Source organism: Pelophylax lessonae, assembly GCF_965119305.1.
Source record: "Pelophylax lessonae genome assembly, chromosome: 5".
NCBI lineage: Eukaryota > Metazoa > Chordata > Amphibia > Anura > Ranidae > Pelophylax > Pelophylax lessonae.
In genome coordinates, this window is record NC_138772.1 from 393482837 (window position 1) to 393507868 (window position 25032).

Consider the following 25032-nt stretch of genomic DNA (forward strand, 5'->3'; position numbering starts at 1 on the left):
TACAGTGTGATTGTTTAGTGTGACTTTGGTGCAATTTACAGTGCAACTTAGCCCCGTAAAATATGCAAAGTTTCATCAAAGTAGTGGAGGAACCTTTTCCAAAATCTTACCATTCTAAATCGTATTGATTAGAACAAGCACCATTGAAAACAATCACAGCAGAAGTCACACTAGTGTGAACTAAGACTTAATGAAGAAAATGTAAACATACAAGAACTGTCTTCATGAAATATGAATAAGCATTTAGATATACTCACGACAACTGCCTGACCCATAGATGACGAAATTCCTTCAGGTACTGTATATGGACAGGCTGGATACCAGTAATGAGAACTGCTGTGAAGCTATCTTTAGCATTTTCGTCCATGATGAGATCCTGCAGATAGCGTTCATCTTCGTGTACATGGAAATAATCGCCTGGCTACAAAACCAAGTGATATAAAATAACGTTTATTATAAAGAAATGTATTTACTACTTAAAATATTTACTGGATTTTTATTAGTTGTCCCGTGTATTCCTCAAAACATCCTTGCATGAAAGTTTAACCAGAGATGTACTAAACCAAAAAAAAAAAAAAAAAATGAAGATAACACCTCCCCCAAGTGTTGATGCACTTTACTTTATCCACCCTTGGAAAAACTCAAATATTTCAGTTTGTAGAATTTAGCAAGGTGGATAATGCCACTTGGATAAATTTACCTGAATGCTAGACTTGCTGAATGTGCAGCTACACTTCATATTGAAACTGGAAAGATTAGGAAGATGGGATGAACCCTAAGGTTTGGCCAGCACTCCAATTCTTATGGAAACAGCCATAAAAGGGGCCATAAGTGGTGCTGTACTTAAAAAGCTAACTGGGGCCAAAACAACTAATCGATTATGAAAAAAGTTGTCAACTATTTTCATAATCGATTAGTTGGTCAGCCGATTGGTTGGCCTGCATACAGAATGCATTACTTGTTTACATATCAGGAAACACAGTGCAGCACACATACAGCTTAGTACACTATCCATACATGTCAGAAGACAGTGCAGCACACATACAGCTCAGTACACCATCCATACATGTCAGAAGACACAGTTCAGCCCACATACAGCTCAGTACACTATCTTTACATGTCAGTAAGTGCCTAAGAACCTGTGAATGTAAATGTATAAGGAGCAATAATGCTTCATGGGACATCTAGTCCTGGACAGGAAGTGAGTGGTTATAAAGGCAGAATGTCTTTTTACCTTGCTATAGGGGAGCTTTTCATTTTTTTTTTTCACTCTATATTTAAAAAAAAAAATTTTATCACTTTTATTGCAGTCACAAGGAATGTAAACATCCCTTGTGACAGTAATAGGCAGTGACAAGTTCTCTTTATGGAGAGATCTGGGGTCTAAAAGACCCCAAATCCTTCCTTTGCACTAAAAAGCATTCAAAACGCAATGTAATTTTTTTTTTTTTTTTTTAAACCTGGAGCATTTAAGGATCCAGTACCTGGAAGTGATGTCATGACATCGCTTCTGGGTTTTTACATCGGAAACCTGATCAGACCCGAGGAGGGGGGACATCCCCTGCCGCACGTTGTAATGACAGCCAAGCAGCTGCTCAGCCACATCGGTTCTTAATACAAGAAAGCTGACTGTCAGCTCTAAACAACGGTTCCAGGGTGATGCCTCTAGCTGCAGGCATCACTCCGGTACAACCCCCTGAAGCAGAGGCTGCATATTTGCGTTCCGTCGCCACTAAGGGGTTAAAAAAAATCACTTTAAAGACTCTGTGCAGGGAAGATAAGCATCTGAACCCAGAGAAGGTGGAGGCTGATAGACTGGAGATAATATAAGCCATTACAATAACATTTAAAGTAAACTTTACCGGTATTGTGCATTGTATTTAAAATGATCATATCCATGAAAAAAAAAAAGTCTCAGCTTTTAGTACTACTATAATATAAAAGATTTATATCCCCCTTCATATGGCTTCATGTCTGACTCCTAGTAAAAATATCCATATATACTACTTCTGGGTGTATTTCATATTATATATATAAGTAATATATATATTATTACATTTACTGTTTAACAATATAAATGAACCCCCTTATAGTAGCGAATATCTGCCCTATTTTGTACTATAAATGGCTAATTTTAGTTTTTTTAACCCCATTATTACAGGTGATGCAAAAAAAAAAAAAAAAAAAAAAAAAAAAAAAGCATGCTGCTGAACGTCTTAGGCCTGGTTCACACTTATGCATTTTTTGGTGCCTTTTTCAGAAAAGCACTACAGTTCTTTTAACATGGTTTCCTATGGGACACGTTCACATCTATGCTTTTTTCAGCCGCTTTGTATCTGGAAAGGGTCAAAAACTTTTTTTTTTTTTTTTTAACTCTTTATTTCAAGAGGTGCATAAAACATAAAAGAACAATATACAATTCCAAAAGAAAGAAAAAAAGGAAAAGTAATAAAATCTTTCAAAATATACAAAAAAAATGCCTATTCGTCACAGATATAGTCTTAATTATGTAGGATATAATACGAACAGGCCTTCATTCAAACAATACATATAAATAGTAACCATAAATAACGAATTACTGTTGTCTTGGTTTGCTCAACTTCCCATAAAAAATCCGCCATTTATATGATGCATTAGCGACAAGTACACTAGTATCTCACATCCACTTCCTCTACCTCTTGCATCTCACCCAAATCCCTGCCCAATTAACAAATAGTAAACCGTGAGAAGCACCAGGCATCTCAAATCTTATAATATTTCTTTAAACATCCTCTATTCATAGAGTACTTTTTCATACAGCAGAATCTGATTGACAGCTAATAACCAGCTCCTTATAGTAGGGGGATTTGGTTGTATCCATTTTAACCACTTTACGTCTGCCTGCAGTAATATTACTGCGGCAGAGTGGCTCGTTATCGTCTGACCACGTAGTACTACGTCGTCAGACACTCCCCTTTCTCGGCGGCGTGCGTGCCGCCGGAGGCTCGCTCCCGCTGTATTCAGTCACAGCGGGAGTCGGGCCAGGGGAGGAGCAGCGGCGATCGCCGCCGCTCTTCCCCGATCGTCGGGGATCTAGTGTGGAGATCCGCCTGCTTGTGTAAACACAAGCGGGCGGATCTCCTAAGTGACAGGCAGGGTCAGATTGCAGGGTTCAGCATAGCTGAACCCTGGATCTGTCCTTGTGTCACTCAGTCACCTCCCCCCACACACGTCAGTAAGCACCAGGCATACATTAACCCCTCCCTCTCCAATAAAATTAACCCCTTCCCTGCCAGTGTCATTTTTACAGTAACAGTGCATATATATAGCACTTATTACTGCAGTAATGTCACTGGTACCCCCAAAAGTGTCAAAAATGTCAGTCAAGGGTCCGATCTGTCTGGCGCAATGTCGAAGTCCCGCAAAAAAAAAAAAAAATCGCAGATCGCCGCCATTACGCGTTAAAAAAAAAACACCAAAAATGACAGAAATCTTTCCCTTTGTTAGTAAACGCAATAACTTTTGCGCAAACCAATCAAAATACGCTTATTGCGATTTTTTTTACCAAACATAGGTAGCAGAAAACAAATTGGCCAAAAATTTTAAAAAAATTTGATTTTTACATTTTTTTGGGGGGGGAAATTCATATAAAAAAAATGTTAAAAATATTGTTTTTTTTTTTTTCAAAATAAACGCTCTTTTTTTGTTTATAGCGCAAAAAGTAAAAATCGCACAGGTGATCAAATACCACCAAAAGAAAGCTCTGTTTGTGGGAAAAAAAGGACGGAAATTTCATTTGGGTACGGCGTCGCACGACCGCGCAATTGTCAGTTAAAGTCGCACAGTGCCACATCGCAAAAAGTGGCCTGGACGTAAGACAGCAAAATCCTCCGGTGGTAAAGTGGTTAAGATAATAGTTTTCCTGGCCAAAAAAACGGTCTCCCTAAGCATTATTCTGTGATGTCTAGACCACACTGTTTCATCCAGTATACCCAACAAGCAGACTTCTGGAGTCAAAGTTACAGGTGTAGACAACACTGAGGTTAATATATCAACAATCTCCTGCCAAAATCCTACTACCACTGGACAAAGCCATATAACATGTATAAAGTCTGCCCGAAGGGCATTACATCTCAAACATTTAGGGGATGCCATACGGTGCATTGCATAGAGTCTACTGGGGGACAAATAAGATTGATGTATCATATAAAGTTGTATTAATTTACTATTTGCTGCTGGTGATGCATATAAATGGGAAGAACATGCCTCTTCCCAATCTTCATCAGTTAAACCGGGAATTATTTCCTGCCATTTGCCAATGGGTTCATACCCGAATTAACCTTACTTAAATGTGCATATATTTCCGACACCAGTCCTTTAGTCCTATATTTCCGACACCAGTCCGAATTAACCTTACTTAAATGTGCATATATTTCCAACACCAGTCCTTTAGGGCCCTAAGATCTCAGAATCCCAATCATAGGATATCTAGAAAATTTGGTCCCCGAGATTCCAAATTGCGCTTGCAGTGCATGTCGCAACTTCAGGTACCTACCTATAAATGGAAGTGTGTGGTATTCCATATTTCAACTGTATATCAGAAAAGGAGTACATATGCCTTATATCAAATACATCTGCCAGGGTGTAAATCCCTTTATATTCCCAGAACTGGTAGTCTACCAAATGTTTCTAATGGGCAAAACATTGGATTCCGCCACAATGGGAGATTTATATTAGTCTGTGTACTCCCTTCAATATGTTTTAACTCTCTCCATACTGTACGGGCCAAAGTTAAAATTGGTATATTTCTACACTTCAAGCTCAACAAATTCAAGGGTGCTTCCATTGCTGTAAGTAGGTTATCAACTTGTAAAACATGGCCTGAATGGGACTCCACCGCCAGTGATGTTACAGGCATCACCCAGCTGGCAAGATGCTTGAGCTGTACAGCTAGGTAATACCTGTACATATTAGGTAGCGCCATACCTGCCTCCATCTTAGATCTCTGAAGGGTAGTCAATCTAAATCTACGCCTACCCTTACCCCAAATAAATATGGTAAATAAAGCATCCAATTTTTTAAAAAAAGTTTTAGGGATAGGGGCTGGCATATGTGAAATAATATACAGGCATTTAGGTAATAGAATCATCTTAATTAAATGTATTCTACCTGCTACTGAGAGTGGAAATTTGGTCCAAATAGCAAGTTTAGTTCTAACTGTTAACATAAGTGGATCCAAATTAACCTGTAGAGCTGCAGATGGTGTCTTTGTGATAATAATCCCTAAATATTTAAAAGGAGGAAACTACCTCGAACAAACCTGAGGCCTCATTCAAAGTGAGCAATTGTGACTGAAGTGGCATAAGGGAAGATTTTTGCCAGTTAATTTTAAGTCCTGAGTAAGAGCCAAATGTTTCTATAATATGCATGGCTGCTTCCAGAGACCCATGAACATCATTTAAATATAAAATGAGATCATCTGCATAAAGGCCAACTATATCTGCCTCTCTGCCAGTGTAATACCTATCAAGGAGGGGGATTGTCGCAGGTGAAGAGCCAAGGCCTCCATAGCTACTGCAAACAAAAGCGGAGACAGTGGGTATCCCCGCCGGGTGCCCCTATAAAATTGTATAGATTCAGATAGGAGACCATTTACCAAGAGTTGAGAGGAGGGATTGGCATACAATATGGTAATCCATGTACAAAATTTCTCTCCAAAGCCAAATGCCTTCAAAACAGCCTGCAAAAAAGGCCACTCAATAGAGTCAAAGGCCTTTGCCGTATCAAGTGAGGCTAATGCAGTCGAATCTGGCAGATGGTCTCTAAGCTGAGCTATAAGCTGCGTCCTGCGAAGATTTATGGAAATATATTTCCCTGGCATAAAGCCAGTTTGATCTGAATGTATAATACTAAGGATTACTGTATTTAACCTGTGGGCCAAATTTTTGTAAGAATTTTATAATCTGTATTTAATAAAGATATAGTACTATAGGAGGCACAATCAGTTGGATCCTTTTCTGGTTTTGGTATAAGCACTACTGTAGCTGAATACATAGTTTCCGGAAGTCCTCTCACACAAAAAAAGGCAGTCTCAAACACCTGGACCAGCATTGGCGCAAGAATATAAACATATCGACTATATACCTCTATTTTAAGCCCATCAGGGCCAGATGCCTTCCCTGCTGCCAAACTCGCTATTGCTCTTCTAACTTCCTCCTCAGTTGGATTTTCATATAATAATTTAACCCGTTCAACCGTTAAAGTTGGAAATTGCAGATCATCAAGATAAGTGTAGATCTCATCTGCACTATACGTTAGAGAGGTGGCATACATATTAGTATAAAATGTATGAAAGAGTCACTCCTTTGTCTAAGGCATTGCCATGGGACAGACTTATGAACCAGCAGTGAGACCCCCCCTGGAGTATGTAGAGTACTTTGAATGTGCCGACCACTGAATCCAAGGTTTATTTAATTGATTATTAGTATCAGGGATCAAATGCATCTCCTGTAGACATATAATTTGAGCCTTTGATTGGTTTATACTAGTAAATACCTGGGATCTTTTTGGAGGGGTACCCAATCCCCTAACATTCCAAGATATAAATTTACATTGAACAGTCATCTTGCGAAAAATAGAAAAATAAAAGGCTCCAGAGGGGACACAGCGCAACGACCAACTGTTCCCTGATAGCTTGCACATCCTGCCGCAGCAGGCCTATATCCACTCTGAGTTCCTCCATTTTACCAGTCAACAGGGTACTGCTAGCAGTTATAGCAGCCATAAGCTGGGAGTGTACCTGTTCCAGTGAGCATAAAGCCGCCACTCCGGTGCTTATTTGGTTCAATAAAAAATGGTGCTTATTTGGTTCAATAGACTTCAATGGAGAAGCCGCAGAAAAGCATGTAGTGCGTTCTTGCCTCGATTTGCGTTTTTGAATCAACTCAAAACAAACTGGCCAAAAGAAAAAGACCCCTTCACTGCACTTCAAAGTATTCAAAACGCCAAAATCTGAATTTTTGAATACTGGCACTTTTTTTAAATCAACGCCATTGGCAGCTGAGTAAACTGGAAGGGACATTTCGACGTCGCTTCCGGGTTACATGATCGGAGACCTGATCGGAAGTTGGAGCCAGCTGGCGGATGTGCCGGCTGGTTGCTAGGGTCTCCGGGTGGGACAGGAGACCCGGGCTGAGCCACGGAAGGCAGTGGGTGTCCCTTCCCGCTCACTGGGATAACGGCTGAGCGGCTGCTGAGCCACATTGGTTATCTGCTGAAAGCTGACTGGCGGCTCTAAAAAAACGGTAACGGGTTGATGCCTGCAGCGGCAGGCATCATCTTGGTACAACCACTTCTTCAAGCCAACGCACAGGTATGTCGGTTTGTGGGAAGTGGTTAAAAAGAAGTTAATAATACGGTTTCTTTCTACCTATTTCATTCTATATGCCTTTTGCCTACAGTATTCAAAACTATCATTTCCAAAAGCCTGCCCATAAGAAAGGTCAAAATGCCTTCTTTCCAAATTAGCTGGGATTTTTATCTCCATTTTATTGGCTGGCAGATCACTGCGCTATGTTAAAAAAAAAAAAATCCAAAATCTGGTGTGTAAAATCTGATGCACATCTGTGACAGCCAAAAGGCTTCTAACGTCAGCTTGTTCAATTAGGCTTGATTGGAAGCTGATTGGTTTCTTTGCAGAGCTGTGTAATGATATCCCGCACTGGATATCCTAAAAGCTGTCGCAAGCAACAATTTTGTCAAGCAACCATTTTGTTTAAAGAGCTCAGCCATGACAGTTATAAAGACCACTCATTCACCCAGCCCCCTCCTTGAGCTAATTAATGTAGTAATGCAGAGGCTTCAAAGGGCTGGCACTTCAAAGACCCTTATCTCAAGCACAGACGGAAATCTTAGCAGATGTCCAGTACGGCTGGCCAGAGCTGCGTCGTAAATTCCACAGCCAAATTGTTCATTAGGAAAATGAACTCATTCACACACAAACTCATAACTTTAAACACAAACATGTCTCTAGAAAGTGTATAGTTAAAGGCAAAATAAAATACTGAATGGAACAAGACCATGTACGATCACCCTGTCACATATAGAATAGGAGATAGCAATAAGATATTTTCCTGTGCAATAATATATTCATGTTTAGTATCGTTTTAAGCCAAATCACAGGCTGAATGATAAACTAGCAGTTTAAAGAATGTAACCATTACATATTTAGAGATATGAATTATGTTATAAATCTGTTTAAGGGGGAGGTTCCTTGGCATTGTCTACACCTTAGGGCCACCCATGGCTACTGTGTTTATTGGTCAGGGACCTCTGGTGACACCCCCTGCGGTCTCAGAGAAAAGGAGAGAGGCAGATAGGGTTAGTCAGTTCTCATGTAACATCAAAGCAGGAACATTGATCAAGTTGGAGAACCGATCACACATGCTCAGCTTCTGAACACTGATAACCCAAGGACATTGCATGCAAGTATTCTTATTTCTAAATTCTTTATCTTATTTTTCTAAATTGCTGAATTGTGTCTCTAGTTCTTTGAAACCCTTTTTTCTGTAAATATTTTATTTGCACCAATTTTAACCTTTTTATTATTAAACCTTATTTTGAAAAGTGTTAATCTTGTCCCTAAGCTCTTAATGCAAACTACCAAAGAACCTGTCTCTTGAAGAGTGCTACTGTATAGAATAAATCCTCTGAACATTCCTGCCTGTGGTGACAGTGTGTGTGACAGATGTTTATTCTAAAGTCATAATTGGTATTTCTAAAATTACGAGCATCCGCTGGGCTCATACAATAACGTAGCGGTGGTGGCAGAGAAAGGATTAATTGCTTAATTAGCCCGGTGACAATCGCTCTCAGCCTGCTGGCATCTAGATTGTGGTCCCGCAAGCTGGAAAATCGTTGTGCCGCGGCATCTGCCAGAGGAACGTGAGTCCTGGCCCCCGAACCTTACCACCCCTTTGTGGAGACGGGACGCGAACAAATTCACGCCCGGGGTCTCCCACAGGGCGCACAGGAGGTGGAACACCTCCGGACGTAGGGACTATTCCCCTCGGTCCAAAGTCTGGTGACTCAGATAGTCCGCCTGCCAGTGTTCCACACCCAGAATGAGAACGGCTGAGAACGCAGGTACATGCGATTTGGCCCAGGACAGAATCTCGGCCACTCCCTTGGCCGCCCGGGCACTCCTCAAGCCCCCTTGGCGATTGACATAAGCCACAGCCGTGGCATTGTCCGTCTGTACCAGCACCGGACACCCCTGAAGCTAAGATGACCACCGGAACAGACAAAGCTTGATCGCTCGGAGCTCCAAGACGTTGATCGGCAGCGAAGTCTCCCCCGCCGACCAAGTCCCCTTGGTGCAAAGCGTGCCCAGAACTCCTCCCCAGTCCGACAGGCTGCCATCCGTGGCTACAATCGTCCATAATAAAGGTCGGACGGACCGACCCTGTGTCAAGGACTGCGACCGGAGCAACCACAGGAGATCCGACTCAAGGAAATACGCCTTTCCAAGGACTGAGGTGTCCTGACCCACCTGTCCAGGATCTCCGGTGCAGAGACCTGGTGTGAAATTGAGCAAACGGAACTGCTTTGAAGGCCGAGACCATCAGGCCCAGAACCCGCATGCAGGTCCGGCAAAGAGGAGAGATTGTCGTTCCTGAGAGTCCTGATCTCCTCCCGCCAAGTCCCGAGTTTGTCCTCCGGAAGGAAGACCCGAGATTGAGCAGAGTCCAGGACCATCCCTAGGTACTGGAGATGAGTAGAGAGACTTCTGAAAAATGACGGTCCACCCAACCTCCTGAAGTGTCCAAACCGTCATGGCCAGAACTTTCGCCAAGATCACACATGAGTTCGACCTTAACAAGAGGTCGTCTAGGTAACCGAGGACTGCAATGCCCCGGAAATGCAGTAAAGCTTGAACCGGAGCCAACACCTTGGTGAAAACCCTGGGAGCCAAAGTGAGACCGGAAGGCAACTCCGCAAACTGGTAATGCTCCCCAGCCACCGCGAAGAAGAGACATCTCTGATGACCCTCGAAAATAGGGATGTGGAGATACGCATCCCGCAAGTCGATGGATGCCAGGAATCCCTGACTAACTAGTGATAGTGAGAGAAAATAAAAATCTATTGTGTTAAGAAAAAACACAAATTCAGAAAAATATATAAAGAAAACCGAGACTCTAGGTCTCAGCAGGGAAGACCTAGCTCTACTCCTGATGCTAGGCAGCTTCAAACTGAGGTAATATCAGATTGGGTTCTGGTAATGGCTGAGGGATGCCCCCCTAGTGGCGTGCTGAGTTATAACAGTTTTTTTGTATTAACCTGATAATCAATTATCTGCCTAGCCTGCTCCAGCAGAGTGCGCCATTACCCATTAGTGAAGGCTAATGCCCTCGGGCGGCGACTGTCAGAGGACGTAAGAGAAAATTATTTTACAGTGAATACAAAAATTATATTTTTGACTTTGCATACACTTTTAAATTCCTCCTGAAAGCTAGTAATGCATCTGCTGATATTCTACTATGCCTTGGCACCTCTCCTTCTGTAGCCCAATCAGTCTATCCTACTACAGTATGAGATTATCTATGGCACTGTTACCTCAGATCACTAGTTAAATAAAGTTTGTAGTAAGATTTGTGAAGGAGACAAAGCAGTACCCAAGAACCCATACTGCAAGCATCACCCTAATTTCTGCACCTCTCCTGCTACTTTTGGATGCCCACCAATCATCACATCAACAGTCATCAAGGGGGCAGCTGTGACATGAGGAAAAATGCCCTGTTCCCCTAACAAGAAAGCTGCCTCCACACAGAAACAAAGTGAAACAAGGTATGGTAAGTCATTACAGAGGAAATGATCAGCTTTAGGGTTCCTAAAGGCGATAGTGGGGACTAATCCTTTGCCCTCTGCTTGCCTTTTTTGGACACAACTTCCAAAGTGCAGTTCTTCTTAAAGATTTACACACACTGAATATAGCAAGCTACCATTCAAAATGAAAAATTTTACCTTTCTGTTTCTAATAAAGCCACTGTAAATAGATTCCTTATTTTTTTCTTTTTTCTCAAAATCTTCTTTGGAAAGCAAAAACTCGTGAACATCTTGTGAATTTGATCTCTTGGTTATAATCTTAACACAAAAAAAAAAAAGCATATTAATATTTGCATCATACTAGTCTACTTCTAGGATTGTGGACTATCTAACCTACACCCAATTTTTGAATAATCATTTAAAAAAAATAGAAATACATATGTTGAAAATGTAAGTTGATCCCGGTTTTAATAATCATTTAAAAAATAGAACTACATAGGTTGAAAAATGTAAGTTGATCCCGTCGCATGTAAAATGCATGCCTCAAACAAAGTACAAATGACAGTCATTTTGTATGCTACATACGCCTCTATTAAGCAAGCTATGTAGCAATGAGGTCCTCACTGGGCTATGCATACCCTGTGCAGAGATGAGGGCGGTGGGTGATTTCCTCCTGGCTCTACCTGTCATTTTCCAGTGCCGTCTGTGCTCTGGGGGAAACTACATTTCCTAAGATTCCCAACCATTGAATTCTCAAGGTTGAAAGGTTCAGGCAGGCATCAGAATTAGACTCATTTGTTTGATTAGCATATGCTGCCAATTAAAGTTCAAGGGCATGAATGGGTGATGACTAACAAGGGGATCTAACAGATTATAAACAGAGGGTCCATCCACTACAGGTAGCCTTGCAAAAACTACAGGGGGAAGGGTAACAAGACCAGTTACCCTGCACAAAGAGAGACAGCGGAAGCTACCAGGCTATTGGAGGAAACCACTATACTGAGGCAAAGTTCAAGAGTTCTGTTAAGCTTGACTACTGTAAATATGACATGTTTCTTCCACTTACGCTATATCTGTGTAGCCTGGTGTTCAGCTTTAATAAGTTGCATAAATTTCTCCCCAAATTATGTGGCAGAATGTATTAATCTAATCTATGGCTAAAGCTTTAAATTTTACATTACCATATACACTTCATAAATAAGAGACAGCAAACTTACGCGAGTTGACTGGCCAATAAAGAAAACAGCTTGTTTTCCTCCCACTCCAAAATAGGAAATATCACTGTTCAGACTGCGCCTAACTGGAGGAGGGCGGATGTAACTTTCTTCATCACTTAATAAAAATATAATACAATTACTAGAACTGAACATTAAAAAAAACATATCACTACTTGAGAATATAAATATACTATACTAGAAAACAAATGAAAAATGATAATGTCCTTTACCATATGAACTCACAAAATTACAGACTGGAAGTTTATATATAGGTCACAAATCCTAAGTCTCTTTGGTCAAATTAGCTACTCTGCTCCCCTGCAGTAGTCATCATTAAAATTTGGGACTGTAACACTCCCCTACTAAACTTCATTCGAGACAATAAACAAACAATATCAATCATATAAACTATATTGGGATTGCATCTTTAGAGTCACTGTATCCCCTGATGAAGGGATGCCACCCAATGTGCGAACGGACTCCATTTTGAACTTCTGTACCCGCACAAGCAGTTCAGGGCCTTGGGGGTCCAGAATTGGACGAACCTTGCCCTTCTTCTTTGGGATTGTGAACAGGTTTGAATAAAAACCCTCAAACTGTTCTGATGGGGCGTGGCTGGCGTGTGATGTGAGCGGACGTGTCCTGCAGTAGCTCTGTTGGAATCCTGTCTAATCTCCTGATCATCTCAGCCATCCTGCTCTTTGGTCACCCTCCTGCACACGTATACTTACCTGCTAAAGGGATATTGGTGCCCTCGGTGATGTCCAGGTGAGGTATGAGCTCCCGGCAGACGGCGGATCCTGGGTCCCAAGATGGCGGAGCCGCGGCCCGCTTGACTAAGGAAAATCAGAAAGAAGCTGCGCAGTGCCTGTTCTCCAGGCTTCCAAGTAAAGAGCCACCCCCTCACCAGCCCCCGGCAGATGGGGAAGAAGAGGATATGACCCTGGGGGAAATGGAGGGAGATGGGAGCCCTTTGGAGCTGATGGATGGGGCTCAGGCCTGCTCCAATGACTCTGCCCTGTCTTCCATACGTCCTGCCCTACATCCCTCTGCCCTGGATCCTGAGCCCACACTGCAGGAAATTTTCTCGACGGTCACCACGGGCAATGCTAATGTTGCAGAGAAGGCAGGGGAGGTTAAGGGCATGAAGGTGGAGCTGTCCCTGGTACGCCAGGACATGCAAAAGCTCCGGGACCGCACCACAGCTCTGGAGAATCATGTGAGCACCTTGGAGGATGAATGGCAGCCCTTACAGAGGGACTTGCTGCTAGACTGGAGGATATGGAGAACCGCCTGCGCAGGAATAATGTGAGGACAGTGGGGGTACCTGAAAAATCAGAAGGAAAGAATCCTGTGGCTTTTATTGAGGAATGGCTCATTGCCACCTTTGGCAGAAACTCCTTCTCCCCCATGTTTGCGGTTGAGTGGGCTCATCGTGTTCCCGCCAGGCCCCCTCCACCTGCCACCCCCCCCCCCCCCCAGGCCCTTTCTTTGCTTAACTATAAAGACCGCAATGTGTTCCTAAACAACACCAGAACCACAGCGGACTGTCGGGATTATTGGGGAAATTAAATAAAAGAAAATGGAAATATTTAAAAAGCCATGTAGACTATAGGGATTTTGAACAGCACAGCTTCCAACTTGTTTGGAGGTGAATGAAAGTTTGTATGTACTTGTTAAACAAAATTTCTCTTACAATAGGGTCTTATAATTTCAGCAGATATTTCTGTTTTCTTTTGGTATAAATAAGTGGTACATGGACATCTCATCAGATAAGAGTCAATTAGCGAGACACCATACTAGTCACTGATGGCTAGTCTAGCTTGTATTCTTATCCGTATGTTACAATGAACAATGAGTTCAGTATATTTATAAGGTTCATTTAAAATATGTTTTAGAAAGCATATTCATGTGTAAGATGTATATTAACAATAATACATTGTATTTTTTTTTTATTATTAATATAGAAGTGTGAACTTGGAACTTATATAATGGTAGATATATAAATATATACACACGTAAGTTTATTTTTCTATTAAATGTAAGGACATATGTATCTTGCAACTAATTACTTCATTTTAAGGCATGTGGTAGGAGTGTTTATATAAGAATTACTTTGGAATGGGCTAGGTAATATAAATCCTACAAGCCAGACGCTTTAATTGACAGTATAAGACACAGCCAAGTGATTTAATTGCTTGAACCAGTCTTAGGTCACAGGTTATCTTTAATAGTGGGCTATTGTGTATGTTATGACGTGTTTTATACTGAATCTAATAAGTAATACAACACTGCCCCTAGTGGTTGTTTAATTTAAATTTCCAATAATTGATTATAGTAATTCGATGCTTTTAGTGACGTGGAGATTATATGGTAATGAGATCGCCGCCCACACTTCAGGGGGGCTTAAAGTTCTTGTCAGCTAGAGAGAGAGGGCAGAGGGCTGAGAGCTGAGGACTGGAAAGATTGTGAGGAAGTTCTGAAACTCCTGGGTGACATTTGATCCTGTAACCAAGGCAACGTGAATTCTCAGACAATAAGATTTGGCTGGTAAAGTATGTTCCTATTCTTCCTATAGATATTTGATCTGCCTTATTTGGATGCACCTAACTGATTCATCGCCTAATCTGTTAGCATCAAGATTTGAAGTTAAATCATTCTAACTGCAGTATGATTGGTTTAGTTATTTTTATCTTGGGATTTTAAGCGGATTCTGGCTTTTGCTAAAATGGTTCAGTTATGATGTATTCTTTATGGTAGGTTAACTAAATAGAAACATATTTTATCAAAACAATCTGGACTTTTTAAAGGCGTGGTCCAACAATGTTGATCCATGGAACTGTATTTAAAACATAGAGATTGAATATCTGTTGGATGAGAGAAGTCACATGTCAAATCTGTCATATTGGTTGCCATCTTTTATGTAGACTGTCAATCATCTTTAAAAGTCTTTGGTTATGATCATTTTATTATTCTGAGATAATTTTCTTTGAAATTATTCTCATATTACCTTTGTGATATATTTTATTGCATTTTATTGAAACTTTGTGTTTATCGCCAATTATAGTTTTGACATTTTATTTTGCACTTTAGTATTTAATAAATATATATATTTTTGCACAAAATTGTATCCTCCATCTTCAGTTTAGTGTCACTTAAAACGATCTTGCATTTTTATGATTTATGGATGTAAGTTAAGATTCTCCTAACTTACAGATCTTTTCTTATTTGCATAAATAGACACTGTTATATCAGAGCAGTATAAACATTCTGACAGGACCTTTCGGTTGATAATACCAGGGTTTTCCTGTACCTTTTGTGCAGAGGTGCAACGCAGACGTGCTAAATTTCTGGATATCAAGAAACGGTTGCGCAAGCTCAATGTGCAATATTTTATGCTGTACCCTGAGAAACTGAAAGTAATAGCAAATGGCTGTACTCACTTCTTTGACAACCCCCCTGCGGCTATGCACTGGCTTGACAGGGAGGAACGCAATTTAGCCCGCCAGGCACCTCCTTAACTGTGTGACTTTGTCATCCTTTGACTGCTGAGATTTCCCCCTTTTGGAAGGAGCGCGGAGGGAACATCCTAGAGTGTTTGTTCATCTACCGGAGTTTTGCCCCTAGCGGATACTGCAATTGTTTTTGTCGCCGGGCTGGGTGTGACTGTTGTGACTCCCCCCAACGTTTCTGAATGCGATCCAAATGCATATTCTACCCATACCCTGAAGTCCTGCGAGGACACTATTGTTTTGTGAGACAGAACGCTTTATTTCGTTGGGCCCTGTTGGCCCAGTTGACACTGCACCTTTTGCTTGCTCTCTTCTTTACTTTTCTACAGGTGAGACTCTCCCCGGACTGGCTATTTATCACGGTGATCAGCCTGCATGCCCTACATGGACTTCTTCTGCCGCAACCTCTTCTACTGGATACATTACTATATGCCCTGGCAATGTGGTACTTCCAATTCTTTGGGGGGTGGACTGTTGGGAGGCCACATGGGGGTTTACTGCTGTACATGAGTCTTGATGTTTCATGGCATCCACACAATCCAATGTCATGGTTTTGACCTCAAATCTCAGGGGGGCTAGCTGATAACGTTAAACAAAGGGCTATCTTCCATTATTTTAAGAAGCTGAAACCTACTGTGGTTTGTCTGCAGGAAACTCATTTGCTGCACACTACCACGCGGCTGTTGCATTCCCGAGCCTATCCGGTACAATATCATTCTGTCCACTCCTCTTATTCTAGGGGAGTGAGTGTGCTGGTGTCTCGGGAGGTGACATGTGTGTGCCTGCAGCAATGGTTGGATGATTGTGGGAGATTTGGATTTCTACTGTGTAAAATTAATGATTTTCTATGCATCCTGGCTTCTGTGTATGTTCCTCCACCCTTCTCACATGAGGTCCTCTCCGGCTTTTGGCGCAATTCATGGTTCCTCACTACAACACCCCCGTCCTGGCCATGGGGGATTATAACAATTATTTCGACCAGTCCCTGGATAAATTTAGCCCCGCATATCAGGGGCCTCCCCCTGTTTCCCGCCCGACGCTTTACTAAGCTTTTGCTGGAGATGGGCCTCCGGGATGTTTGGAGGGACAGCCACATGGGCATTAAGTGTTACTCCTGTTTTTCGCCCACTCATGGCGGTTTGTCACGCATAGATCTGGCTTTGGGGAATGACCATATGCAACTACAAGTGTCAAAATCAGCATATGAACCCCACCTGGTGTCCGATCATTCTCCACTCTGGATGAGGGTTTCGGTGTCAGGCCCAGAAGTGTGACCACTGTGGCGGGTGAATCCATTTTGGCTGATGCTGTTCCCTGACCCAGACCCTATTTTGGAAGCCTTAGAGGACTATGTTCGTATTAATCGGGGCACGGTCTCTGTTTCTGTGGCGTGGGAGACTTTGAAGGCATTTTTACGGGGTCTTATTATCCGGAGGATAACTGGGGTTAAGCGCAGATCTGCAGAGTGGGAGGATACTGTGCGGGATGAGCTGCAGCGTAGGGAAACGGCCCTGATAGATGCTCCTTCTCCCGCTACACAAAAAGGCATGGCTGGAAGCACAAGCTCTGTATAACTCTGTGGTAATGTCTGCAGCTGAGAAAAAGAGATATTTTTTACAGCAAACATATTTCGAGGAGGGTGAAAATACGGGTCACATGTTAGCCATGGTGTCAAAATCACAACAGGATCCTGGATGTGTGGTTGCGATTACTACTAACTTAGGGGAGGTTGTAACTTCTACGGTACAGGTGGTTGAGGTTTTTAGATACTTTTATGCAGAACTGTATCAGTCTAAATTTAGAAGGGAGACATCTGCCATGTCCACCTTACTGGACGGGTGCTCTTTGCCCCAGCTCAGTGCTCAAGATAGAGTGTCCCTTAATGCCCCCCCTCACGATGGATGAACTTACCGAAGCCTTAGGGCAGGCACCTACTAATAGGGCCCCGGGGGCAGATGGTCTACCGGCAGAAGTGTATACGAAATATGGTAAGGTGATATTACCAGTACTCCTCTCCACTATGCAAGATATTATGCGCACTGGTATTTTACCGGACTCCATGAGGGAAGCCATTTTTATAGTATTGCCCAAGTCGGGGAAGGATCCTTTGTTGCCTGACTCTTACCGACCAATTTCTTTATTGACTACTGATAGCAAGCTTCTTGCTCAAATCCTCGTGAACCGGCTGTCCAAAGTCATTGCTAACATTATCCACCCGGATCAATCGAGGTTTATCCCAGGGCGATCTACTGCCATTAACGTTAGACGGCTTTACCTTACTTTGCAAATCCCTGTTGACAACCCAGGGGAGAGGGCGGTTTTATCTTTTAACGCAGCCAAAGCGTTTGATAGTGTTGAGTGGCCCTATCTTTGGGAAGTACTGTCGCGCTTTGGATTGGGTGAGGACTTTATTGGCTGGATTAAGGCTTTATACTCAGCACCGCGCGCTCGGATTCGGGTGAATGGGGAGCGGTCTTCCCTGTTCCCCTTATACCGTGGCACCAACCAGGGGTGCCCCATGTCTCCCCTACTGTTCGCCTGGCAATTGAGCCGTTGGCAGCACTTATCAGGGGTAGCCCAGGGGTGGTGGGATTCCGTAGAGGGGTAGTGGAGGAAAAGGTATCATTATATGCAGAGGATACACTGTTATTTTTGGGACATACGGCAGATTCTCTCAGCACGCTTATGCTACCAATTGAAGATTTTGGGTCGTTCTCTGTTTTTTCCATCAATTGGGACAAGTCTATTTTAATGCCCTTGGATCTTATTTCCAACCCATCCCTGCCGGCACTGGGGCGCCTCCGTATAGCCGATATGTTTAGATATTTGGGGGTCATGGTGTCCCCTGACCCCTCACATTGTCCAGAAGAGGGAGCAGATTCATACGCAGATAAACAGCGAGCCAAGGGTCGATGCTGGTGCAAGCTCCCCCTGTCCATTGTGGGCAGGGTGAACTTGATTAAAATGATATGGGCCCCCCAACTGTTGTACATTTTCACAACTCGCCTGTGGGGATCCCACAGCGTTGGTTCAAGCAGGTGGAGTATCAGTTTCGTGAACTTGTCTGGAGGAGACAGCAGCCTAGAATTAAAATGGCTACCCTTCAATTTCCTAAGGACAGGGGAGGCCTGGCAGTTCCGCAACCAAGGATGTACTTCCTGGCTGCTCAGCTGCAGCATTTGGCGGGGTGGGTGATCTGGAATCGGCGGATCCCCAGACCTTATTGCTAACGCATGCAACCCTTCCTTTTCAGCGGCGTCCCACCTGGAGATGGATCTCTCTTCTTTACCATGCACGGCACCCACGGCTATTTTGTTGCGCCGGATATGGAGGGAGTTGCGAACGTTGTCTAAAACGGAGGACTTTCTGGATTTTACACCGCTGTGAGATAACCCTGCATACCCGGAAATAGCTAAACTACAGGATTCCTTGGGGTGAAGGGATAGGGGTATACTTTTTGTTGCGCAACTGTTTGAAGGCAATGTCTTTAAATCCTACGAACGACTGAGTGCAGACTTTCAGCTTCCCCGCCAACATTTTTTTCGCTATCTTCAATTGCGCCACGCGCTTCAAGCACAGCATCGCTTGTACCCGTTACAAAGGGCCGACCAGTCGGTTATGGACTCTGTGATTAGGGCCCAGGAAAGGAGGGGATTGATCTCCCTCAGATATCAATGGCTTCTTTTGTGTATACAGGACCTGGCCTCCTTGAAGTGTAGAACAGCCTGGGAGATGGATTTGGGCGTCATGGATGGGGATCAATGGGATCAAGCCTTGGAAATGTTTCCCACAATGTCCTTATTGGCCTCCCATAAACTTTCCCAGCTTTTTATTCTTCATAGGACGTATCGTACCCCACCGCTATTGCATAAATGGGGCAGGAGGGATACACCTTTATGTCCAAAGTGCGACCACCAAAGAGGTGAATTTATACATATGATATGGCGATGCCCGAAGTTAGTTAGGTACTGGACACAGGTAATGCGATGTGTTTCGCAAGTTGCTCATGCTACTATGCCTGTTATCCCGCTGGTATGCCTTTTGGGCATGCTGGACCCGGAACCGTTCACGCCAGGCACATATACCATGATACATCGGCTGCTGTATCTAGCTAGGAAATTGATCGCCAGCCACTGGATGAGCCCTACGGTTCCTACCTCTGCACAATGGGTGACACGGGTTAATACAATCCAATTGCGGGAACAATTAGCGTATCGTCATAGAAATGCGGTTAAGAAGTTTTACGCAATCTGGCAGGACTGGCTGGATTGCCCTGGCCTGGCACTGGCTCAATTGCTTATGCATAGGATCATGCAGGCATAGTTTCCAAAGTTGGTCACTATGGGGCCTTAGGGGTCTTTCACCTACTTTTTGTTCTTCCCTCTTTTTTTGATTCTTTTCTAGCGGATTTTCTCTTTCTTTCTTTCTCTCTTCCTTGTCGGAATACTTGCTTCTATTAACAACTGGGGGGGGGTTTGCCACCTTGGTTTTCCTAAGTGAGGTCATGTATATATCCATGTATATAATTGAGGGTGACGCTATAAGGATATTGGGTGGTGTTAGGGTGACCCTCTGGTGAACCCTAGTCATATAGGTACATATTAGCTGGTGATTAAGTATGCAGCGGCTATATGGGTTCTGTTGAGTTACTTTGGCACCTTCGTGGCCTCATGAATGCCCGATTGCATAAATGAGGAGTATGCTGTACTGTATGACCTTTATACTATTTCTTATGGTTGATTTTCTTGTATGTTCCCATTTTTTTCAATAGAAAAAAAAAAAAATGTTCTGATACTGGAACCAGGACAATCGCACCCTGAAGCAACAGCTCTTGCACCGCCTCAAAGAGAGCTTGCAATCGGTCCGGGACAGACACACATTGGAAGGTAAGAACCTTTCCAGAGGGCAAGAACGAAACCCTGTCTTGTAACCGGACGGTACACTTCATGGACCCATTGGTTGTTTACCAAGGAGGTCCACGGGCACGGAAACCAGCAAAGATGTCCCCCCACCCAGGGACTGGTGAGGGTGCACCTTCATGCTGAAGGAGCCTGGTCTGCGGGTCTAGAGGATCCCACTCTAAGCTTGCTAGACCAGGGTGGGTTGGAACATCCCAAGGAGGACTTAAAAGGTTTCGAACACTTGTCAGTGGACCCTGTGGGACGAAAATATTATTGTGAGCCGAGAAAGACAGACCACGTCTGCAACGAGGATCTTTCCCCTTCCCAGACTATGGAAGAAAGGCACTCATACAGTCTTCACCAATAGGTATTGATCTCTTATCCACAGGGGCAAGCTAGGCATAAGACTTGTTAAAAACAAAGCAATTTACATAGACACACCTGTAGGGGGCTGTCCCACTGGTCCAATACCCCCCTGCTATTAGCCGTTCTAACTCAGTTTGGTAGCAAACAGTTAAAGTCCAAAAAAAACCCCAAAAGAGGGGCGGGGGCGGCGACTGTCAGAGGACTCAGAGAAAGGAATTTTACGGTAAGATTTTACAAAAATTCAGTTTTCTCTTACGCCCTCTGACAGTTGCCACCCACTCATACAGTCTTCAACAATGGGATGTCCCAAAGCAGTGTAGACATGAGGGGTGGGAAGCGCAACCGTCACAAAGGCAACGCAGCACCCAGGTCAGAGAAAGGAATCTTATCTGGACAGAAAGGTAAACCCTCTGGGCAACCGAAAAGCTCAACTGGAGCAACAGCCCAGGAAAGCAAATAACCAAGGGGAAAACAACCCCAACAGACAGGGACCGGCAAAGCCAGGGCCCCCTCAAGGTACTGCCGCACACAGAACTTTGCGGCCAAAGGAGGCATCTGCTGATGCCAAAACATCAAGTATGTAAAATTTGGAGAAGGTGTGCACGGACGACCAAGTCGCAGCCTTGCACACCTGGGCCACCGAAGCCTGATGCCGGAAGGCCCATGATGCACTTACCGCTCTGGTAGAGTGCGCCTTGATAGGAAAGGGAGCGGAACCCATTCCTTAAGCGAATAGGCCTGTACAATCGTCTGCCTGATCCATCTTGAAATAGTTGCGCAGACGCAGCCGTACCTTCCGAGGTCCCTCAGGAAGGACAAAAAGAGAATCCGACTTCGTAAAGGATTCAGTGGACGACAGGTAAACCCTGATCGCCCGGACAACATCCAAGGAATGCAAGGCAAACTCCTTAGGATGCTTGGGATTCGCACACAGCGAAGGTAGAACAATATCCTCGTTAAGGTGAAAATCAGAAACCACCTTAGGAAGGAAAGATTGGTTAGGTCGCAAGACCACCTTATCCCTATGAACCACCAGGTAAGGGGAGCGGCAAGACAGGGCCGCCAACTCCGACACTCTGCGGGCAGATGTGATCGCCACCAGAAAGGCAACCTTTCGTGACAGCAGAGGCAGAGAAATTTCCCTGATGTTTTCAAAGGGAGGACGTTGCAAAATGGACAGAACCAAGTTCAAGTCCCAAGCAGGTAAAGGTGCTCTCCGAGGAGGAGCCAAATGACACACACCTTGAATAAAGGTGCGTATCAAAGACTTTGACGCCAAGGGGCGCTGAAAAAGGATTGCCAGTGCAGATAACTGGCCCTTAATCATGGTCAACACAAGGCGCTGGTCCACACCAGATTGCAGGAAGGCTAACACCCTCGCCACCGAAAAGGAGCGAGGATGAATGCCCCTGGATTCACACCAGGCAAAATAAGCCTTCCAGGTACGGTAATAAATCTTACTGGATGAAGCCTTCCTAGCCTTGAGCAGGGTAGGAATGACCGCCGACGAGAGACCCCGATCTCTCAAGACCTGGCTTTCAACAGCCACGCCGTTAAAACCAGGGACCGTAAAGCAGGATGGAAGATCGGCCCCTGAGACAGCAGATCGTCCCGTAACGGGAGCCGCCACGGAGGCTCGACGACCAGTTGTACGATGTCCGCGTACCAAGACCGGCACGGCCAGTCTGGGGCCACCAGAATCACCAACTTCGGTTTCGAGACCAACCTGCGAAGGAACCTGGACAACAACTGAATCGGAGGGAAGGCATAAATCAGGCAATACTGATTCCTAGGCACCACCAGCGCATCCGAGGCGACTGCCAGAGGATCGTTCGTTCTTGCCACGAACCTTCCCACCTTGTTGTTCAGCCGAGATGCGAACAGATCCACATTCGGGGTTCCCAATCTTGCACAGAGCATCTGAAACACCTCCGGGTGTAGGGACCATTCTCCCCGGTCCAGGGTCTGGTGGCTCAGATAATCGGCCTGCCAATTCTCCACACCCGGAATGTGAACTGCCGAAATCGCCGGGACGTGCGTCTTGGCCCAAGACAGAATTTTGGTCACTTCCTGGGCCGCCCAGGCACTCCTGGTGCCCCCTTGGTGATTGATGTAAGCCACCGCAGTGGCGTTGTCCGTCTGGACCTGCACAGGGCGGCCCCGAAGATGATCCGACCAACGGAGTAAGCACAGCCTGATTGCTCGCAATTCCAATATGTTTATCGGCAGGGAGGATTCCTCCTCCGACCAAGTGCCCCGGGCAGACAGAATGCCCAGAACACCACCCCAGCCTGACAGGCTGGCATCCGTGGTGATCACCGTCCACAACAATGGGCGGAAGGATTTCCCCTCCGTCAGAGCCGGTGACAGGAGCCACCAGAGAAGATCCTCTCTGACTTGGCGACTCAGAGATATCCTCCTTTCCAAGGATCGAGGATGCCTGTCCCACCTGGCCAAGATCTCCGCTTGAAGAGATCGCGTGTGGAACTGTGCAAACGGTTTTGCCTCGAAGGCTGACACCATCAACCCCAGGGACCGCATGCAGGCCCTGACTGACGAGGAATCCTTGTCCCGGAGGGACCTGACGTCGTCCTGTGGAGTCCGGAGCTTGTCCTTCGGCAGAAAAACCTTTGCTTGGGCAGAGTCCAGGACCATTCCCAGATAAGGGAGATGAACAGAAGGGGACAAGGTCGACTTCTGAACGTTGATGGTCCATCCGAACTCCTGGAGCGTCTGAACGGTAGTTGACAGATCGCGTAAGAGACTCGGGCTGGCACTCGATCTTAACAGGAGATCGTCCAGATATCCCAAGACCGCAATTCCCTGCGGCGGCAACAGGGCCAGAACAGGAGCCAGCACTTTGGTAAACACCCTTGGAGCCGAAGCGAGACCGAAAGGTAACGCCACAAACTGATAATGATCCTCCATGATTGCGAATCAGAGGAACCTCTGATGACCCCCGAATATGGGGATGTGTAAATACGCATCCTTGATATCAATGGAAGCCAGGAAATCTCCCGGGCTTAAGGAGGCCACCACCGATCGGAGGGATTCCATGCGGAACTTTTGAACCCACACAAAGCGGTTCAGAGCTTTCAAGTCCAGAATCGGACGTACCTTGCCCTCCTTTCTGGGCACAGTGAACAGATTCGAGTAAAACCCCCGAAACCTGTCCCTATGAGGCACTGGGACAACCACCCCCTGGGCAAGGAGATCCTGAACCGCCCAATAAAGATCGTGTAACCGATCGGGGGTCAAATCAAGAATTGAGGGAAAGAATCTGTCTGCTGGACGCGAAAAGAATTCGATCTTGTATCCTGATCGAATGATTTCCTGAACCCACCGGTCCGGAATCCGGAGCAGCCAAGGTTCTAGGAAACCGTGCAGATGTCCCCCCCCACCCCTTGAACGGGTGAGGGTGTCCCTTCAGGTTGAGGCGGAAGGACCCGCCGAGGCAGCGTAGGTGGATTTTTGCTTGCCCGCCCAGGGCTTCCGCTGACCACCCTGGCCCCTAAAGGATTTCCCCTTGTCCTGTGCCTTGAAGGCACGAAAGGACCCCTGATTTGGTTTAAAGGAAGGGCCCCGCTTACCGTGGAAAAACTTACCCTTGGGGTTCTGGGGCAGCAGAGTGCTCTTGCCCCCAGTGACCCTTTTAACCAACTCGTTCAGGGAATCCCCAAAAAAACGATTCCCCGCATAAGGGATGTCAGACACCGTCTTTCTGGAAGTCTGGTCAGCCGACCAGCTCTTTAGCCACATCAAACGACGGAGCAGCACCGTGACACCAGACAGTCGTGCTGCTAGAGGAGCCTCATCCAAGGCCGTGTCACACAGGTACAAAACCGCCAGACGCATCTGCTCCACCATCTCCACAGTAGTCGGAGGGCCGGAATCCGCCTCTAGAGTACGTTTGAGCACCTGGGCCCAATCAGCCAAAGCCTGAGAGACCATAACAGAGGCAAAGATGGGCTTTAGTAAGGAACCCGCCACCATATACGCATGGCGAGTAAGAGATTCCACCTGCCTATCCGCAGGGTCCCTGAACACCGGAGAATCCTCAGAGGGCATAAGAGTGGCCTTGTTTAACCTGGGCACCGTGTGATCCACTTTAGGAGACACGGTCCATCGCAAATCCGTAGCAGACGTGAACGGGTAACGGAATTGAAACCGCTTTGGTACCACAAAAGGGCGCTTTAAATTATGCCATTGTTCGTTCACCGTTTCGTGAAACTC

General features: G+C 44.9%; 1 protein-coding gene across 1 annotated transcript in view; it reads right to left on the minus strand.

Moving 5' to 3' along the window:
• Window positions 1–25032, minus strand: part of SMCHD1 (structural maintenance of chromosomes flexible hinge domain containing 1) — a 1054086-nt gene that overhangs the window by 634628 nt on the left and 394426 nt on the right. Inside the window, exons 7-9 of the mRNA XM_082259552.1 lie at window positions 12021–12135; window positions 11002–11121; window positions 258–421 (exon numbers count right to left, since the gene is read on the minus strand). Coding sequence (XP_082115678.1) covers window positions 258–421; window positions 11002–11121; window positions 12021–12135 — 399 coding nt within the window. The remainder of the gene's footprint in view (window positions 1–257; window positions 422–11001; window positions 11122–12020; window positions 12136–25032) is intronic.